This window comes from Coturnix japonica, chromosome Z (genome assembly GCF_054131305.1).
Source record: "Coturnix japonica strain WE chromosome Z, WE-NBRP24, whole genome shotgun sequence".
Taxonomy (NCBI): Eukaryota; Metazoa; Chordata; class Aves; order Galliformes; family Phasianidae; genus Coturnix; species Coturnix japonica.
This window is the reverse complement of record NC_140702.1, coordinates 21,525,296-21,543,416: the sequence shown is the minus strand read 5'-3', so window position 1 is coordinate 21,543,416 and position 18,121 is coordinate 21,525,296. Positions and strand designations below refer to the sequence as shown.

The following is an 18,121-nucleotide window of genomic DNA, read 5'->3' as shown; positions in this document are numbered from 1 at the left end:
ACTAAATATCTCATAGATTTTGCTTTCACAAGTGTTTTCACTTAAATCTGTTTTGCATTTGTTACTACGGTGTTGCTTTTTTGTTTCTTACTTTCAGGGCTTTGGAGTTATTTTTTGCTACCAGTCAGAACAACAGAGGAGAGTACCTAGCTGATGCGAAGTCACCACATCTCTGTCGCAAATTTTCTTCTCCCCCTCCACTGTCACTTTCCAGAACATCCTCACCTGTCAGAACTCGAAAATTGTCATTGACTTCACCACTGAATTCAAGAATTGGTGCCCTCGATCTTTCTACTTCATCTGTGGCAAGCAGTCCTACCTCAACCTATAGTCCAGCCACCTCTCCTCCACCAACAGGTAGCAAAGTACCTCTGGACCTTAGCAAAGGGCCCTCCTCTCCTGAGCAAAGCCCTGGCTCCATAGAGGACAGCTTGGAGAACCCTCGCATTGACCTTTGTAACAAGCTGAGGAGAAGCATTCGAAGAGGTATTCTATATCTGCAGAACAGTGAATGTTACTGTTGTGTAAATGGAGCAGTCTCAAATTAAAGCTTAATTTTTATCAGATTACTGCACAGCAGTTGTTTCTTTTTCCTTTTCCGTTCTCTTCTTCTTATTATTATTCTTTTTCATGATCACAGTAACCTGTACTAGGGAATAAAATACACTGCTCACTGTTTCTTTTCTTGTGCTTGTGATATGTTTTCTCTGTTTCCTGTTCCTTTTTTGTAGGAATACTAGTGTGGCAGACTAAACCTGTCTGTTTTCAGTCCAGCAGTATGTTTCAGATGAAGTAAAAAAGAAATACTTAATGCTAGTTACATTTTATTGGAGTTGTCCTGTGTCGTAACGCTAAAAAAAAAAAAAAAAAAAAAAAAAAAAAGATATTTAAAATTAGAGGGAGTTATCCAGAAAGATTTATTTGCTAATCCAAATAATTCATGTGAGCACTGAGTGCATTAGTGAGATTCATAGCACCTGGTTGTGATCGGTCCAGAAGGTAGATGTCTAAAAAGATCAATTGTTCTTGTGTGAATGCATGTTGGCTTTTGTAAGGCACCTTAGAATAGGCACTACTTTCAGAGGAATAATGCTAGTTGATATAAACCTCACTGTGGGCATCTAGAATGAGAGCATTGCACATAAAATCACAGAATAATTTAGGTTAGAAAAAAAACCCCATTAGATAATCAGTTCCACCCATCTGCCTAACACTACAAGTCCACCACTAAACCATGTCTCTAAGTGCCACATCCATATATCTCTTAAATACACCCAGTGGTGGGGACTTCACAACTTCCCTGGGCAGAAAATAGATGACAAAGCAAGAAAGTATCTCTATTTTCATAAGGTATGCACAGGGTGAGTAGTTACTACTGTTTGGGAATGGAGGTATGGTCTTCTGAATTGGAATAAAAACATACCATAATTTTGTATCCTGTTGCATTAAGCAAAAGATGAGGAAATGCAAAATTACTGTTTTCTTCCTAAAATTCACATCTTCTAGTGCCTGAGTTATAACCTGAATAAATATGAGCAGAAGATAGCTCAGTCTCTTTACAAACACTGCTACAGTGGTAGTTGGTAAAACCAAAGAGGAAAGAAGAAAAAGACAGACAAATGTAAATTAAGAAGAATATCATTGAAGCATTCAAGCCGCTCTGCTGCACAGAGGCTCGAATCCCGGGGGGTTGGACTTGATGATCTCTAAGGTCCCTTCCAACCCGCACAAGACTATGATACTATGATACTATGATACTATGATACTATGATACTATGATACTATGATACTATGATACTACGATACTATGATACTATGATACTATGATACTATGATTATATCTCCTTCTTACTGATGCGTTATTTTTACAGAGTGTAGTGTATTGTTCAACCTAGAATTTTTTCATCAGGCAGTATAGCCATATTAACATTCTGGGAGCATGTGACTGCTTACACTTTATAAAATACTAGTTTATAAAATACTGCTTGGCTATTACATTTAAACATTGTTTCTGTTCACTGGATATTTGTAGATTAATTACATAACAGTCCATTTATATGTCTAAAATACAGTACTCATTATATGGAGTTGGGCAAATTCTTTGCATACACTCATACACCAGAGTAGTCGTATTCATATCTTCATGACAGCACATTCCAAAATATAGACCAAGTGTTAATGTGATTTGTAAATAGGTAACTGTAGTCTTAGATGTAACATATTTTGTCATGCACTAAACATACGCCTACTAAAAAAGAGATTATTCTGACTAGCATTATCACCATGCATTATTGCAGAAGTATTCACATGCTGTGTTCTACTCTGTCAAAGCCATGTCACCTGGGCAGCATGAGGGAACATTTGGAAATGGCAAGAATCTCATATAAATGCTAAATGGCTGTCTCTAGTCCCCTTGGAGATCTGCTGAACAGTTTGCACACAGTTTAGAGGAATTTGCAACTATCTAGCTTTGTTCCCCAGGGGAAAGTCCTTTTGTCACAAGGCTGCTTAGAGCATGTCCAAGAGGAGGAGTAATTTAAAAAGAGATTGCCCACGGAGAATGGGAATGAGTAGTGGGGGAACTGCATAATGCTGATCTGTGTTTTCCACATCATTCGAACATGGTTCTTTATTTCTGAAGTTTTCTGGGTAAGGAGACAAGTTCTGCTTAATCAGGAGCCACCACCACTTCATAATTGTTAATGCTATTGCTCTGGTACTTGAGGATTTCTGGGAAAACAAAGGTATCTTATTCTAAATCCAAAATAACTATACAAATTCAGTTTCCCATGACCTATTATTATGGTGATGGTTGTTCTTTTTGAATGTGATTCATTTATATTCCAGAATCTTTGCCTCCTTCCCACACTATCAAACTTTATTTATATTTTTATGGTATGTATGCTGAAGGCACAGTTGTGGTAAATACCGAACATAAAAAATATTGTATCAGCTTTTTAAAGTAGTTGGCTTTCCTGCAGAGAAAGTATTTTTTCTGCTATTCTGAAGTTATGACCATTTCTTTTAATATGTTTCTAATGGAAGAAGTTCTTCACAGAATAATCAGCTCTCCAGTGTTGTTGGCCATTTTAAGTAGTATTCTGACTATAGATAGTAATCTATCAAGGATTTCTTCTTGTGAGCACATATGAAACTTGTGATTTCAGGTACCCTTATTACAAACGCACTTTAGTGCATGCTCTTCAAACTTAAACTGCAGTCATAACCAAGCTATTTTTTAAAACTGACAACTTTCCATTTTTCACCAAGTTCTCTATTTATGTGCTTTTGTCTGGTTATGTCATAGGTACAAAGCTTTCATTCCAGACAATAATTATTGCTGAATCTTCTTAGCACAGAAGATGCATGGCAAGTTCCAAAAGCATTACCATTTGAATGTAGCATTATATAATGACTGCAGAATGTAGATTAAACTTAAGTAAGTTTATGTACTAGTTTTGGTATTTAAACATTAGTGTAAAATGTTCTTAATTAATGGCCATTTTTAAAATAGTGCTTTTCAATGAAGATTATTTTGACACACAAATTCTTTTGTATGATTGCAGTCAGTTTCCTCAGCTTTGACTTTGCAGATTTTCTATCTTTCAGTGTTCATACACAGAGAATTCTGAGTCGCTTACCTACTCTTTATTCGCTTCAGAACTGTACCATGTTCGTATCTAAAACAAACTAACCTGACTGTGCTCTGTACTTTAAAATGAGTGTCATAAAGCCCCATACTTTTTCTCCCAAAAACCTCTTAATATGTTGTAAATTTTGAGCTATCATCCTGTTATTGACATCTGTTCTCTTTTAAAGCAGCAGTTCTGGAGTCAGTGTCAGTGGACAGAACTATTCCTGAAAGCACCTCAGCAGTGGATACCACAGAGCTTTCCCCATGTAGATCCCCTTCAACACCACGTCATCTCCGCTATCGTCAATCAGGAGGTAAGAAACTGAAGTTTCTGCTTTCTGTAACTTCCATGAGTTTAAACAGTGTAGCCATAATCTTTGCAAAATATTAGAAATTCATAGTCTTTCAATGATGTGAATTACTATCTCAATGAATAAATGAGGGCTGCTCTAAAAGTAATGCTTCCTTTTTTATTACGGTGGCCCATGATGTCAGAGGCAGATGTTGTGTTGTTGGTGGTATAACAGTAGAGTTTGAACCTTCCTGCCAGTATTTTTACTGTGCTGTACTTTGTTCCTGCATGATGAATGGCAGCAGAGTAGTGCACAGAATGGTATTTGACATGGAACCGTATCTGGTGCACAGCCTTCCTCTGTGTGGAAAAAATGGCATCCATTGACATACATCCATAATTGCTGAATGTTTCTGGAGACAGAAAGTGGATATGAGCACACTAGAGATGGGTTTTGCATATCAGCAGTGGCAACAGTGGTATGAAAGACAAGCCACATTCTGGATAGCCATGCACAGCTGTCACAATGCAAAGTGAAATGTCTTGAGCAGTTCATCCACATGAGTTGGCATATTATGAGCAGGAAACTTTGGAGATGATTATCAGTTGCAATACATTGGAAACAATGGTGCAAAAATTGGAATGTCTTAAAGTTGGAACCAGGTGGATCCCACAAATGCTCAGACAGGAATAGAAAGAACACTGTATACAAGTTTGTCAGGACCATGTGCCTGTATGAGGCTGAAGGTGGCAGTTTCCCGGATTACATCTTTACTGATCATCATCATCATCATGTGGTGTCACAACCACATGGTGGAGTCAAAATGGCAGCCCATGAAGTGATGACATATGAATTCCCCACTGAAGATGTTCAAGATGTAGTTCCGACTAGATAAGTGGCTCACACTGTCTTTTGGAATAGGAAAGGGGTGATCTGTCTGGATTTCCTGGAACCTGGACAAGCCATCAACTACTGATAACTACTTTGTGACACTGATAAGCAGAAGGCTCAAACCTTCTGTACCAGGTCAGAGAAGAAGACAGCCTTTCTCTTACAGCACAATGATACCAGGCTCCATACTAGTAAGAAGATCATGGAGCACATTGCCTGTCATGGCTGGAAGGTCCTACTACACTGACCTTAAACAGTCTGGATTTGACACTTTCTGTTCTTCACCTTTTTGGGCCAATAAAAGATGAACTGCACAAGCAACATTTCCTAGCAATGATGCTGTCATAGCACCTGTGAAATGGGTCGTCTCCACTGCTGCTGATTTTTTACAATTCTGAAATGCAGGCTCTTGTTCGTTGCTGGCAAAAATGCATAGCTAATGGTGTTGACCGTGTTGAAAACTTGTGTTTTGTAGCTGAAAATAAGCTAAATCAGACAGGGCTCTTGTGCTCTTTGTATCTATGTTTGTTTACGTGGAAATAAATTGGAGGCATTATTTCTGGAGAGAAGTTTGTGTTAATAACAGGAGATCTAGAAGCATGCTGGAGCTTTGTGTGTGATGAAATTTTCTTTAACAGCTTGAGCAGGGTATACCCAAGTACAGAACTAATACTGAATCAGCCTTATTCTCACAAAATTCTCTAGATATTTGCATATTTTTTTCTCAGCCACTATGGAGACATATTTTGGACACGATACGTAATCATGAAATACACAGTACCCAATATTGTTACTGGGAAGTGACTGTGTGAGTTGCCTTGTGTGAAACTGAAAATTTACAGGTGACAGCAAGTGATTTGTTCCAAAAATTTGAATACACTGCTCTGTTGAAGAGGTAAAGGAAGAACTGGAATTCCTCAAATAGCTCTCACAAGTCTCTTCAAGAACATTAACTGGGCTGTGAGATCTATCCATAAGCTCCATCCACTTAAAATGCTTTCTTCTCACACAAAACAGATCTCAAGGCAGTTGTTTGACACATGGGATTTTAAAAAAGAGAGAAAGAAAGAGAGAGAGAAAGAGAGAAAGAGAGAAAGAGAGAAAGAGAGAAAGAGAGAAAGAGAGGAAGAGAGGAAGAAAGGAAGAAAGGAAGAAGAAAGGAAGAAAGGAAGAAAAGGAAGAAAGAAAGAAAGAAAGAAAGAAAGAAAGAAAGAAAGAAAGAAAGAAAGAAAGAAAGAAAGAAAGAAAGAAAGAAAGAAAGAAAGAGAGAGAGAGAGAGAGAGAGAAAGAAAGAAAGAAAGAAAGAAAGAAAGAAAGAAAGAAAGAAAGAAAGAAAGAAAGAAAGAAAGAAAGAAAGAAAGAAAGAAAGAAAGAAAGAAAGCAAACAGAACAGAGCCTTCTCAACTGTTAATAAATTACTGAGACACTTTAATACTAAACCAGTAGTAATCTTTTGCTATTGACTGTAGTAACAGTATGATGGCAAGACTCTGGGGTTGGAAGGCGTGGGGAGCAGTAGTACATTATTTGAGTACTGACATAACATCAACACAGCTCCCTAAAGAGAAAATCTGACAAATATTGCAAAACTGTACCCAAGTGATGAGCTGGGAAGATCTGTAAATCTCATCTGATTTGTTAATGTTCATTGTCCTTTAATGTGTTTGTTGGGTTTTTTGTTTGTTTGTTTCAGTTAACTCTGTACCATTACTTTTGTCATTCTGTTTGGTTCAAGTTTATTCCTCATCCTTAGCAATGTCTTAAGATCTTTTTCCCATAGCAACATCAACTGAACAGGCCTAGAACTAATATTCAAATTGCAGAAATTACAGTGATATTTTTATTTTCTTTAGTATAGAATGATAGAAACATAGAATTGCACAGGTTGGAAAAAGCCTTTATGATCAAATCAATATAAAATCAGATACATAACATGAAAATAGAAAATGTTCACAGTGTATGAACATTAGTAAAGATTTCAAATGTTACTGTCACTTACTGAAAAAATTGAAGGTATGACCTTTCTCTGTCTGTTCTCTTCACAGTGCAAACTGCTGACAACAGTCACTGTGCTGTTTCTCCTGCATCTGCTTTCGCTATTGCTACAGCTGCAGCAGGGCATGGGAGTCCACCAGGTGAGAAAAATTTGCTGTACCAAGCATTAAGATACTTAAGTCTCAGAAGATAAATATTTCTTAGGGATTTACCTGCATCCTAAATAGCCTCTGATTTGTTACTGTAATCTGCTAGGTGTCTTATATTGGCTGGAGGTTGGCTTCCATCAGAGGCCAATATGAAATATTTGTAATTTAACACCTTTAATTTAAAGGTTTTTCTTAAAACTTAAATAAATGAGGACTTTGTATTGTACCGTATACCTTCAGGAAATGCTTTGTGCCTTTGTTTTGTGAACTCTAAGAATATTAAAAAGTTGTTCAACAAGATTTTGGATGATCACTGTATAAACCAGTGATCTCTTTTCTCACTTACTTAAATTAGAATATATCCATGTTGTTTAATACTATATCTATTACATTTCATCCTTTATGTCTACAGTTGTGGTTGTTTTCTTTGACTGAGTAGACATCATATGGCAATAACTTCTGGACAATATGGCTTGTGTATTCTTATTGATTTTTTATACTTATTGATATTTTACACTTATTGATTTATATATATATATTTATATATATATTGATTTTTAGATGATCACAAAAGTTATATTCAGTCCTAGAGTCCTTGTGAACATCACACAGCAGGTATTTAGTAAATTTTTTTGAAGTGAAGAATATGGTTTGCCTTTGAAAGCAGGCATTGCCAAAAAATCAGTGACATATTTTACTTTTGAATTAATTCCTATATATTTACAAATTGTTTACAGAATAAAATAAAAAAAAAAAGCCCAACAACAACAACAAAAAAAACCCTGTTGCTTATCCACTAGGACCAATACAATTTTAAATCACAGCTTTTATATTTTTAAAGCACTAGTTCCCAATACTTATCAGACAAGTGTTAGAGAAAATAACATACATTATTGCATTGCATGAGGGAACTTCAAAGCACTGTAAAAAGAAGATACATCTCTAATATTCTTATAAGTACACTTTTGTATTGCTTTTTAAGATAATTCTGCATAAAGGGCTATTTTGCTGTCTATAAAAGGCTATTTTGTGAAGAAAGGAATTGAAGGAACTGGGGCTGTGTAGTCTGGGGAACAGGAGACTGAGGGGAGACTTTATCGCTCTCTTCCAGTATCTGAAAGGTGCTTACACAGTGAGAGCAGGGCTGGTCTCTTTTCACTGGTGACAGGTGACAGGATGAGAGGAAATGGCCTCAAGTTGCAGCAGGGTAAGTTTAGGTTGGACGTTAAGAAACACTTCTTTACAGAAAGGGTAGTTAAACACTGGAATAGGCTCCCCAGGGAGGTGTTTGAGCCACTGTCCATGTATTAAGAGCAGTTTGGATGTGGTGCTCAGGGGCATGATTTAGCGGAGGGTTGTTAGAGTTGGGGTAGTATGGTTAGGTTGTGGTTGGACTTGATCTTTAAGGTCACCCGAGTGATTCTAGTATTCTGTGATTCTATGGAAAGAAGTTCCTAGGGATCACTGCTTGTCACTGATTGCATAGATGCTTATCTGTTGACTAAAGATCTCTGGATGCAGCTGTCTTTGTGCACCAAATAGTCCATACATCGAATACATCTCCAATTTGGAGACAAGGATGTTATGTGGGATCATGTCAAAGACCTTACAGAAGTGCAGGTAGATGACGTTAGTTTGTCGTTCCTAGTCCATGTTGTCACTTCAACATAGGCCAGCAGACTGGTCAGACGTGATTTGCACTTTGTAAATTATCAATAAAACAAAGTGTAACCAATGGTGTAGCAAATTTCTACTTTACCAAGAATATCTAGCACAATTTAAAGAAAAATAGTTAATTTGATCGTTTTATCTTGTAACAGTTCCACTGAACATGGGCTTCATGGAGATTGCAATAATGAAACCTAGATTCGAAATCCAAATTAATCTTGTATACTGTATATATTTTGAAAAGTGCATTTCTTTCTCAAATTAAATTAGAATCCCAAAATCTCCTGACATAGAAAACAAACATTTGACAAGAAGCAAATACTTCATCCCAAGCAAACATTCATATATTACTTCCTAATGAATACAGCAGCTTATTTCAGCAATTCTGTCATCTCATTTGAAGTTGGATACTTTGGTGTTTCCAGCATGCTGCATGCTGCAAACTTGCCTTTCTCCTCCTACAGCATTCTGATCTGCCCTGTAAAGGATGTACCATTTTTCATGAGAACAAGGTGACGTGTTACAAGAGGGGATGGGAGTGGGATGGAAGCTTGTGATTGGCAGGAGGGCCTGGCTTCTTCAGTATAAGCATTTGTTTTTAAAATGCATATTAAAGGAAGAGGAGAGAAAGTGAGAAAAGCAGGGAAAAAAAAAAAAGTCATTGGGGAAGTATCTCTGACAAATATGATTTGCATGCAGGAAAATAAGCCCCATGGTACTAAGGGTATAAGTTGATTTTACTCTGTATAATTTTAAGGATTTAAAAGACTAATTAAAATAACAGCTGGAAGTTTGAAAGCATCTTCTCAAAAATGAACTGTTTATGTACCATCCCTTTCAGTTAGTTGCCTGGACATATCTCTGGTGGTAAATCAATTTTTACTTGAATTATTTACCTGAGTGTGATTCAGGATAGAGAATACTTTTCTACAACCTCTGTGTTTTGCTACTTCTACCTTATCAAAGAATATTTTTAAGTATCACTCAAGCAGTCATCTTTCAAATCACAAATATGATATGGACCATCAAGGGATGGAACACTTCTCCTGAGGACAGTCTGAAAGAGCTGGGGCAGTTGACCCTGGAGAAGGCTGCAAGGTGACTCTATAGCAGCCTTTCAGTATCTAAAGGGGAGCTACAGGAAAGAAAGGGACAGACTCCTTAGATGAGTTTGATGTGACAGGACAAGGGGGAGTGGTTTCAGGCTTTAAGAGTGCATGTTTAGATTAGATATGAGGAAAAAGTCTTTTACAGAGAGGGTGGTGGGGCCTTGAAATAGGTTGCTTGGAGTTGTGCTGGACACCCTCTCCCTGGAGACTTTTAAGGTTAGACTGGATCAGGCCCTTGGCAGCCTGGTGTATCTGTGGTGTCCCTGTTCATTGCAGGGGATTTGAGCTAGATGACCTGTGGTGAGTGGCATTCCTAAGGGATTGTTGCTGTGACAGATGTTATATAACATCTTTGTGGGCAACATGGACAGTGGGATTGAGTGAACACTCAGCAGATTTGCAGATAACACCAAGCTGAGTGGTACAGTTCACATGCTAGAGGGAAGAAATGCTATCCAGAGGGACTTGGATGGGGGATGGGCTTGAGAGGTGAGTCCACACCAACCTCATGAAGAAGGGCAGGTGCCTGCATCTGGAGAGGGGCAATCCAAAATACAGATTCATACTGGACAGAGGATGGCTTGAGAGCAGCCTTGGGGAGAAGGACTTGTTGGTGTCAGTTGGTGAGACTCAACATGAGCAGGCAGTGTGCGCTTGCAGCCCAGAAGGCCAACTGTATCCTGGGTTGCATCAAGAGAAGTGTGACCACCGGCTCAGAGGAGGTGATTCTGCCTCTCTACTCTGCTCTTCTGAGACCCTACTTGGAGTACTGCATCCAGTTCTGGGGGCCCAGCACAAGAAGGACATGGAGCTGCTGGAGCTGGTTCAGAGGAGGGCCACAAAGATGATCATTTCTATGAAAATTTTGGTGTGAAAATGAGCCACTGAAATGCATATAGAATGTCTTTGTCTGCCAGAGTTGCTGTGTATGTCTGTATGCAGTAATATATCTTAATGGTAGCAGCAGTAGCTAACAGAAACAGACTTTTGTAAATTACAGTTGTGGTTTCCAGAATGATGTATCTCTTGAAAGCTGAGTATGTACTGAACTTGTGTCAGATGAGTCCTTTGGACTCTGGAGTTTGACACACATTAGTCCTGCTTTGATTACTATCACTTTATGGGACAGATAACAATCAGCTAAATGTTCCATAGAGACCCAAATTACACTGTGGGTCACGTGGGTCATTTATAATAAATCAAGCATAGATTGTTTATGACTAATTGCTTATTTAGGAAAGCTAGAAGTGTCATGAGAAAGTTCAGCAAAATCTTTCAGTGAGAGCTGCTTAGATTTTTTTACATATTGACCAATGGTGATGTTCTGCAGGCACTCAGACTATCAGCCAGTCCCCCGTGTTACAGTATGTTTGTTTTGTTTTGGCATAAGCTCTAACTGGAGTAATGGAATAACCCTTTATACCAAATGATACAAGAGAGACCCTGTGTGTATGTTTGTGTGTTCATATATCTGTAATTGCATGTATGATTGTGAAAAGGGACTCGCTGTAGCTTTCATGCCCTTGCCTGTTTGGGATACTTGGCATTTTAACTCTGTAATGTGGCTTGGGAGTGATTGTATGTACTCCAGAGAATTTGTATCTTTTTCTAATTGATTTTCAATATGTTGGCATAAATGTTGATGTTAGTACTAGTTACAGTACTTTTGCAGTGAGTAATTTACTGGTATATATATATACACTGTTTCATTCTATTTACTGGAAGAGCTTTGTGTAAATTTCTTAGGAATTCTGACCAGGAAAAATAAAATAAAAAATCATAATGATGATATCCCAATCTGTATTTGAAATACAAATACAAAGAATCTTTTATTTTGGAGTTCTGTCATTTAACCCAGTGAGGATACTGCAGTGTAGATGGGAACAACTACATGGCAGATATTGTGGAGATTGTTTCTATGCAGTTGCAAGCAGACTTTAAATGTAATGTTTTAAGTAGTAGATTTCTACGTGGAGCTGCAACATTTAATTTGCAGGCATCTAGCTTCCTGTCATGCTTACGGGATATCAACAAATCAGTGACATCATGGTTCCAGGTATGGTTTGCAATCATGTTCCAGCTGTGTACCTTTCCAGTCTCTACTTTGTGTTAATGATCTGCAGTGTTTAGCTCCACAAAAGAAAAGGGTTCGTGTGGTAGCTGGTATCCTCCCTTGATCTTTTCTGCAAAACAGAGAAGGGTTTTTGTTTGTTTGTTTTTATTTTTAGTTTTAGGCAGGAAATGGAAAAGTGAGTATGCTTGTTCCCTCTTGGGAACATGTTATAAAGAGATTTCCAGACCAATTCATGCAGACTAAGGAAGGTTTGAGAAGCTCTGAGACCTGAATACTACATAGCTTCCTCATGTTCCACATTTTGACTGAAGAGCTACAGGTGGGGCTGGGTAATAAATCCTCATTGGCTTGCTTTACACCTGGCACTGTTCTTCATCAGACAGGGTTGTGTGACAATTAACCATTAATAGACCAGCCAGCTTTCTTTCTTTGTGGCTAGAGAGTTGTCAGGAATTAACCAGATGTCCTCTGTGGTATTGGACGTAGCCAGTGTTGGTGTTGCTGGCTTCTGTGGGGCAGCAGGGAGTGATGTTGTTGTTGCCATAGAGAGGCAAACTATTTTCTGTTGTAGGCTGTGACTTTAACACATGTTCACCAAGCTGCTTTTGTGATTAATTCCTGTAAGTTTTCTCCTGCCAGAGGATATTTTACAGGGAAATCAGTAGGGAAATGAAATTAAAACTAATTTGTTTGGAATCTACCTTCTAATTCGGAAACCCTAAATGATATTCACCTACTCTGTGGTGAATTTGAATAGATTTCTATTCTTGCTCCTGAATTAAGAGCCCTTCAAATGGAACAGAATTGTTGCTTAGCAATTTTAGGTTACTGGCTAAACGTTCAAATGAAGTTGAACCTTCCCTTTCAGTTTTGATAGAACAATAACTTTGAACTGGAACAATGGCTTCAAGATGTTTATTTTTGTCTCAGGTGACCCATGCTTTTGGAAGTGAAAAGTCAGAAGAAAAACAATGATTTTTCTCACTTTGCCAGAAATCTGGAAAACCATTCTCTATGGGTTCCCCTCTCATAAAGTATTTTCTTATTCAGGCTTATGAAAGAAACTGGCTTCTTGGGAAAAAATGTAAATGCAGTGGAGAATTCCTGACTTATAACACCATTAACCATGGGCTTCCTGACCCATTGCACTAAGCTTGGAGCAGCTGGTTTGCAGCCCAGTCATATATGGTCTGGGAGCTGAAAGATGGACATTTTGCTGATAAAGCAGGTTGAAAGTATACGCAGCCTGTAATTAAAGAAATGAAAAGCTGGAGATGAACTGCAGAAACACTTCAGCAGGTAAAAACTGCCTATGTGTTCCTTAAAGACTGAGAGGCATGGCAGGAATCGAGGCAAAGTCACTTGGCTGACATAGAAATTAAATGATGTATCAGCTGCAGTGTCACTATTCTTGTCCTTATTCGTGGAAGATGAGTCAGACATTTCCACAGTAGAAAACTGTTCAAGATGTACTAAACAAATTACAGATATGATTGTTAAGGTAGGCTGGTCAAGAAGTCTTTTCTTCTTTGTCAATTATTTCCTACAGTTATTTTATATAAATAAGTCACAGTTAAAGGAACTGTTGTTGCATTGCAAATTTGTTGTGATATTCTACAATGTGTAAACATAGTTGGCTACAACAGCTTTTGAAATTGAAGATCTGTTCTTTTGTAGAGTTATGACTGTAAGTACAGACATGAGATTTTGATGGTGTGGCCTACAATTTCAGTGGAAAATTGGACTAGGATGTCACACATACAAGCGATTACAAAACTTCCATGAAAGCAAATATGGTTTCAAAGATGTAGGCCAAAATTTAACATTGGGTTTTGGTGAATTACATTAACTCCTTGTTGTCTCTCTTTGTTATTGCTGAAAGAGGGAAAGAATATGGTTCTACCCTAATGGAATTACCATTCCTTCATAGTTTTGCAAATATACTGTAGTATGTGCTGTAGACTAAAGTTACAGATAGGTACTTGTTCCCTATGAGGGTATAGCGTATGGAAATGCTGATACACACATGTTCATTTTTATCTATCTAACAGAGGAGTGAATGACGCTGCTTTCTCTGAAGCCATATGTTTATCACAGTGTTCCAAAAATAAAAATGCAATTACATCTTGCCGCTGAATTGTACTTACAAATACATTAGCAAACAGATTCTTGATTGTTTCTTACTTCCTAAGGTGTGCTTTAGATTTTCTAGAACAAGTTGCGTAACTGCAGTTATACTCTTGGTGTTGAGCAACCTGTACCAGTAAACTTTAGTTAAGGTAGAATAAAAGGGAGAATTTTCAGATTTGAATAGTTGACTTTAAAGGAGGATTTTCATTCTTCATTATGCCCTTGTTTTAACATCTCATCTAGATCACTGTAATTTGCAACCTTAATGTTATGATTAAGACTTGAAATAGTGGGTTGATGTTATGCATATTATTTAGACATCTATCTTATTTCCCACTCATTGATCTAAAATTATTTCACTGTACAGAGAGATTTTTAGACTTCTGGACTTAGGTTCAAGTTCACAACATAATAATAAATGCTTTGTCTCAGTTATGTGTTTTTTAATTTTCTATTATTAGAAAAATACTTTCTAAAGCAAGACTCCTTTAAAAATAGTTTACCAACCTTTCTCTTAAATATTTTGCAGAAATGAAAAACAGTAATTGTAGCTCTGTCTAGAGTGTTACACTATTGTAGATCAGCTGATGCATGTGAATCCAATGGGATTTACTCTACTAAGACTATAATCCCTTGACTTGATTTGATAGTTAGATTGTGTTTGCTGTGGAGGCTTTAGGCAGAAGAGTCAAATACATACTTGGAATTACTTCTGACGTGGGTGGATGCAACAGGGATTTTCAGCAGCATATTTCTTAGAACAAAATGATTTCAGAAGTCCCAAGGACCAGTCAAAGTAAAATTAAAAGCCTGAAATGCTTTGGGTACTCGATTTCTTCTTTCTGTAATGATCACTGCTTTTGATACGGTATCAGCTGTTAACTCTTGATGAAACAAGGAAACAAGCCAAGCCAGGGTATAGTAAATGATTATATATGCTTCTCTCAAACTAAGGTAGCCTGAAGAGCATGATTAGACTTGATAATTCCTACCTTCAAGCCATGGACTGCACATATGACCTATTCCATTATAAATCTGAATATATACATTTGGTAATTCCTTAAGGAGAACTATATTATTGATCAAATTTGCTGTTCTTTATGCAGCGAGTTGGAGTTCATCTTTTTGCTTCTTTTTCTCTCTGTTAATATAAATGGTCTTATTTCCAGCTTTGCCATTCTCCAGCTAGCTGATGCACGGCAATCTAATGTCATAATGAAAGAAATTAGAACAAGAGCAGAATCCTTGCAAATGTAGATTTCTTATCAATATTAGACTGCTTGCTTTCCAATGTTTTTCTGTGAGAATGTGTGAAACTCAATAACTTGCTTGAGAATCTGTATCCAAAAAACATGTATATTTTTAAAACAGTCAGCCAAAATTTTTAGTTGTGTCAGTGAAAGCCTTTTAAAATTTGTGTGTGTGTGTGTGTGTGCTACTTGTGTTGCAGAGGCTTTTTCAGTTTTAATCTGTGTATGAAAATCTCTCTGCTCGAAGCCTGGGTGTTCTGTTTATACTTTATCCACGTCAGAAAGTACTGCTGCTGTTTGCTGACCCTAAGCTTTTAGGATTTGAGCTGGGCTGAATCATGAAGCTGGCTTACAGCCCATCAGTGTATTTATCAGAAGAAAAAAACACATAAGAGAGAGAAATGTATTTTACACTTGTTTTAAAAAATTACTGTTTGTCTGTTTTATGGTCAGTAGACATTCCCCTTCCACCTTACTGAGACTCTGGTGTTGGTTGTTACCTCCTCCCTTGTTGAACTGCATTCTTTTTTAACCATTTCAGATGCTAATGCAGCTTTGTTATATGATTTCAGGGTATTTTGTTGAAACTGACTGATAAAATGCTTTTTAGAAATGAAGACTTTTTTAGGAGAGTCGCTAGAAAGTAGTTGTAGTTACTCTTCTTAAGTACAGACAACTTTCCCCTAATTTGGGGAATTTAAATTATTTTTATATAGATAATTCATTCCAAATAGGTGATCTATTTTTAAAGCTTTTGACAAGTTAGTTATTGTGGTCAGGAATCGTGTCCTACTGTATTAACACTGAAAAATAAAATTAATTTGTTACAGTTATTGCAACTGAACTCAGAGGCTTTTTTGACATATTAAGCAAAGCATAAAAGTGAGTATTCATTGATCAGTTTTTTTAGCAGTGCAAAATGTGACATAGTATAAATGCTTTTGTTGGATGAGAGTGGCTTTTAAATGGGGAATTATGAGAATTTCTGATAAAGTCAGGTTTGCTTAGAGGTGGTGGAAAAAGTGGTATATGGTGTCCTTCTGAGCTTTTGCTTTATGAATGGGATAGATAATGATGGCATCTACCTATGGAAAGTGCTGTGGGCTTTCTCATGAAGGAAGCTCCTTATGTAAAAGATCGTAATTTAATGTGTTTGTGTCTTCAGATGTTGAGATTCACGTTTATTCAACGCCATTGTTTTCCTTGGTGGTAACTTCAAAAATATCAGTTTTGATAACAGTACCTGTAATAAAAACATCTGGAGGTGAAACTGGATTTTGCATAACAATCTGAAGACAGCTGCACAAGCAGGATGATTAAATTATGTTAGAAGTAATACTAACACTAACAGTGGTCAGCACTGTGTTTGACAGCATGTGGTAAAAGTTCTGCATCACCATTATGTGAAGTGTTATCCACACTGTTTTTCTCCTTGAACCAAAACATAGCATCATACAAGACACTCTGAAGACAACGATTCCATCTCAGCTGAAACTAAGACATGAAGTATGGCTATTTTGTTCATTTTTCAATCCACCTAGATTTATAGACTTCATGGTTAAGAGTGTTAAAGAGCCTAAGTCACAGACAGGAATGATATTATCCAAGGGACTGTGTAATCAGAATTAAAAATTCTTTCTAGACCCAAACGAGGTAGGAAAAGTATATGAGGATTACCAGCATAGATCTGGCAGTGCTGTAAGCTTAACAGGAAACTGCTTGCTAGAATTGAAACTCTCAGATAGATCTGAGATGTATAATTAAACCTTTCCATTTATTGCAGTTAGCATCTGAGCTGAAGCCTGTATTGGTTCCCTAGTCTGTAGTTCAGTGCCGTTTCTTTTAGCTGATACATCTGCAGACCCATAAAATTTTGTGCTTCGATTAAGAATCCTGGGCAATCTCTGACAGGCTGTGTATCAATTCCAGCCTCTCATACGTGAGCTCTGCATTTGCAGAGTAAGAAACCTGTGGTTAATGAGCAAAGAGGCTCAGTGAAATTAATGATCTGTTTTTGCCATTGACTTCCAGAAGATGGATGAAATTGTGCACCACGTTTCTGTGTTCTCTGCATACCATACCTTTTTTGTTACCTCACCTGGACACAGTTCCATTTAAACTATGTACATTGTAAGCTAGTCTGCTGGTCAGTACTATCAGCACTTTCCCTCAGACCCATTGTTCTCTACCATTTGTCCGTAGCTGCTCTGATTATTAGCTTGCTAAGACTGCAAGCTCTTTGGTTGCGGAATCACTTCTCTGTTGTAAGTGCACCTTTTTATCTGCTGAACTGAAGGATAGCTAGATTTTGGATTACCTTTAGCAGACACATCTGTTTGTGGCTATCTTCATAACTTCCTTTTCCACAAACCACATGGCTTGGAAGTTGGTAGGAGCAAAAACAATGCTAGACAAGAACTTTTTATCATGTCTCTGCTTTTATATTAATTTTGCTGTGGTAGTAAGTTTCTGTTGTTTTTCTTTGTGTTTTGTTTAGACCTTTTCTTTCAAAATTAAAAGACCTGAAAGTAGCAGTACCTGGAGATCTTATTTGCTTACAGTTCCTATATCTGCTATTTTTTTCTGAGTTTTATAAGATTCCTAAAATTAACACCATACTTACATGAGATTTGTATGTTCTTGAGTACTGTATTTCTTATTCTCACATTCTCATTAATGAGAAGACCTACTCAGTGTCTGCAAGAACTAATGAAATTTCTTTTGCTAGCACAGTTAACTCACCAACTTTTATTTAGACTGATAATGTGTCAGAATTCTCTTAGCATCAGGAAAAATACAGTCCAGCATTTTGAATGGTGGGTGTTTTTAGCTGTTGCTGTACTGTCTGGAAGGGAGTTGTAGTATTAGTTTTGAATAGGCCTGCTGATATCTATATACATATAGCTGCACACTTATCTCCTCTGAAGT

At 37.3% G+C, this 18,121-nt stretch overlaps 1 protein-coding gene across 6 annotated transcripts in view; it reads left to right on the top strand.

Annotated features, from left to right (window-relative positions):
• The window catches only part of RASGRF2 (Ras protein specific guanine nucleotide releasing factor 2), a 112,622-nt gene that overhangs the window by 61,767 nt on the left and 32,734 nt on the right, over nucleotides 1-18,121 (top strand). For 4 of the 6 annotated variants that reach the window (XM_015849797.3, XM_085529669.1, XM_085529666.1 and 1 more), the window contains 3 exons: nucleotides 98-486; nucleotides 3,820-3,948; nucleotides 6,864-6,953. In XM_015849797.3, the coding sequence (XP_015705283.1) occupies nucleotides 98-486; nucleotides 3,820-3,948; nucleotides 6,864-6,953 (608 nt within the window). Of the gene's footprint in view, nucleotides 1-97; nucleotides 487-3,819; nucleotides 3,949-6,863; nucleotides 6,954-7,523; nucleotides 7,568-18,121 lie in introns of those variants that run through there. The other 2 variants (XM_085529668.1, XM_015849798.3) reach the window with 2 other exon arrangements.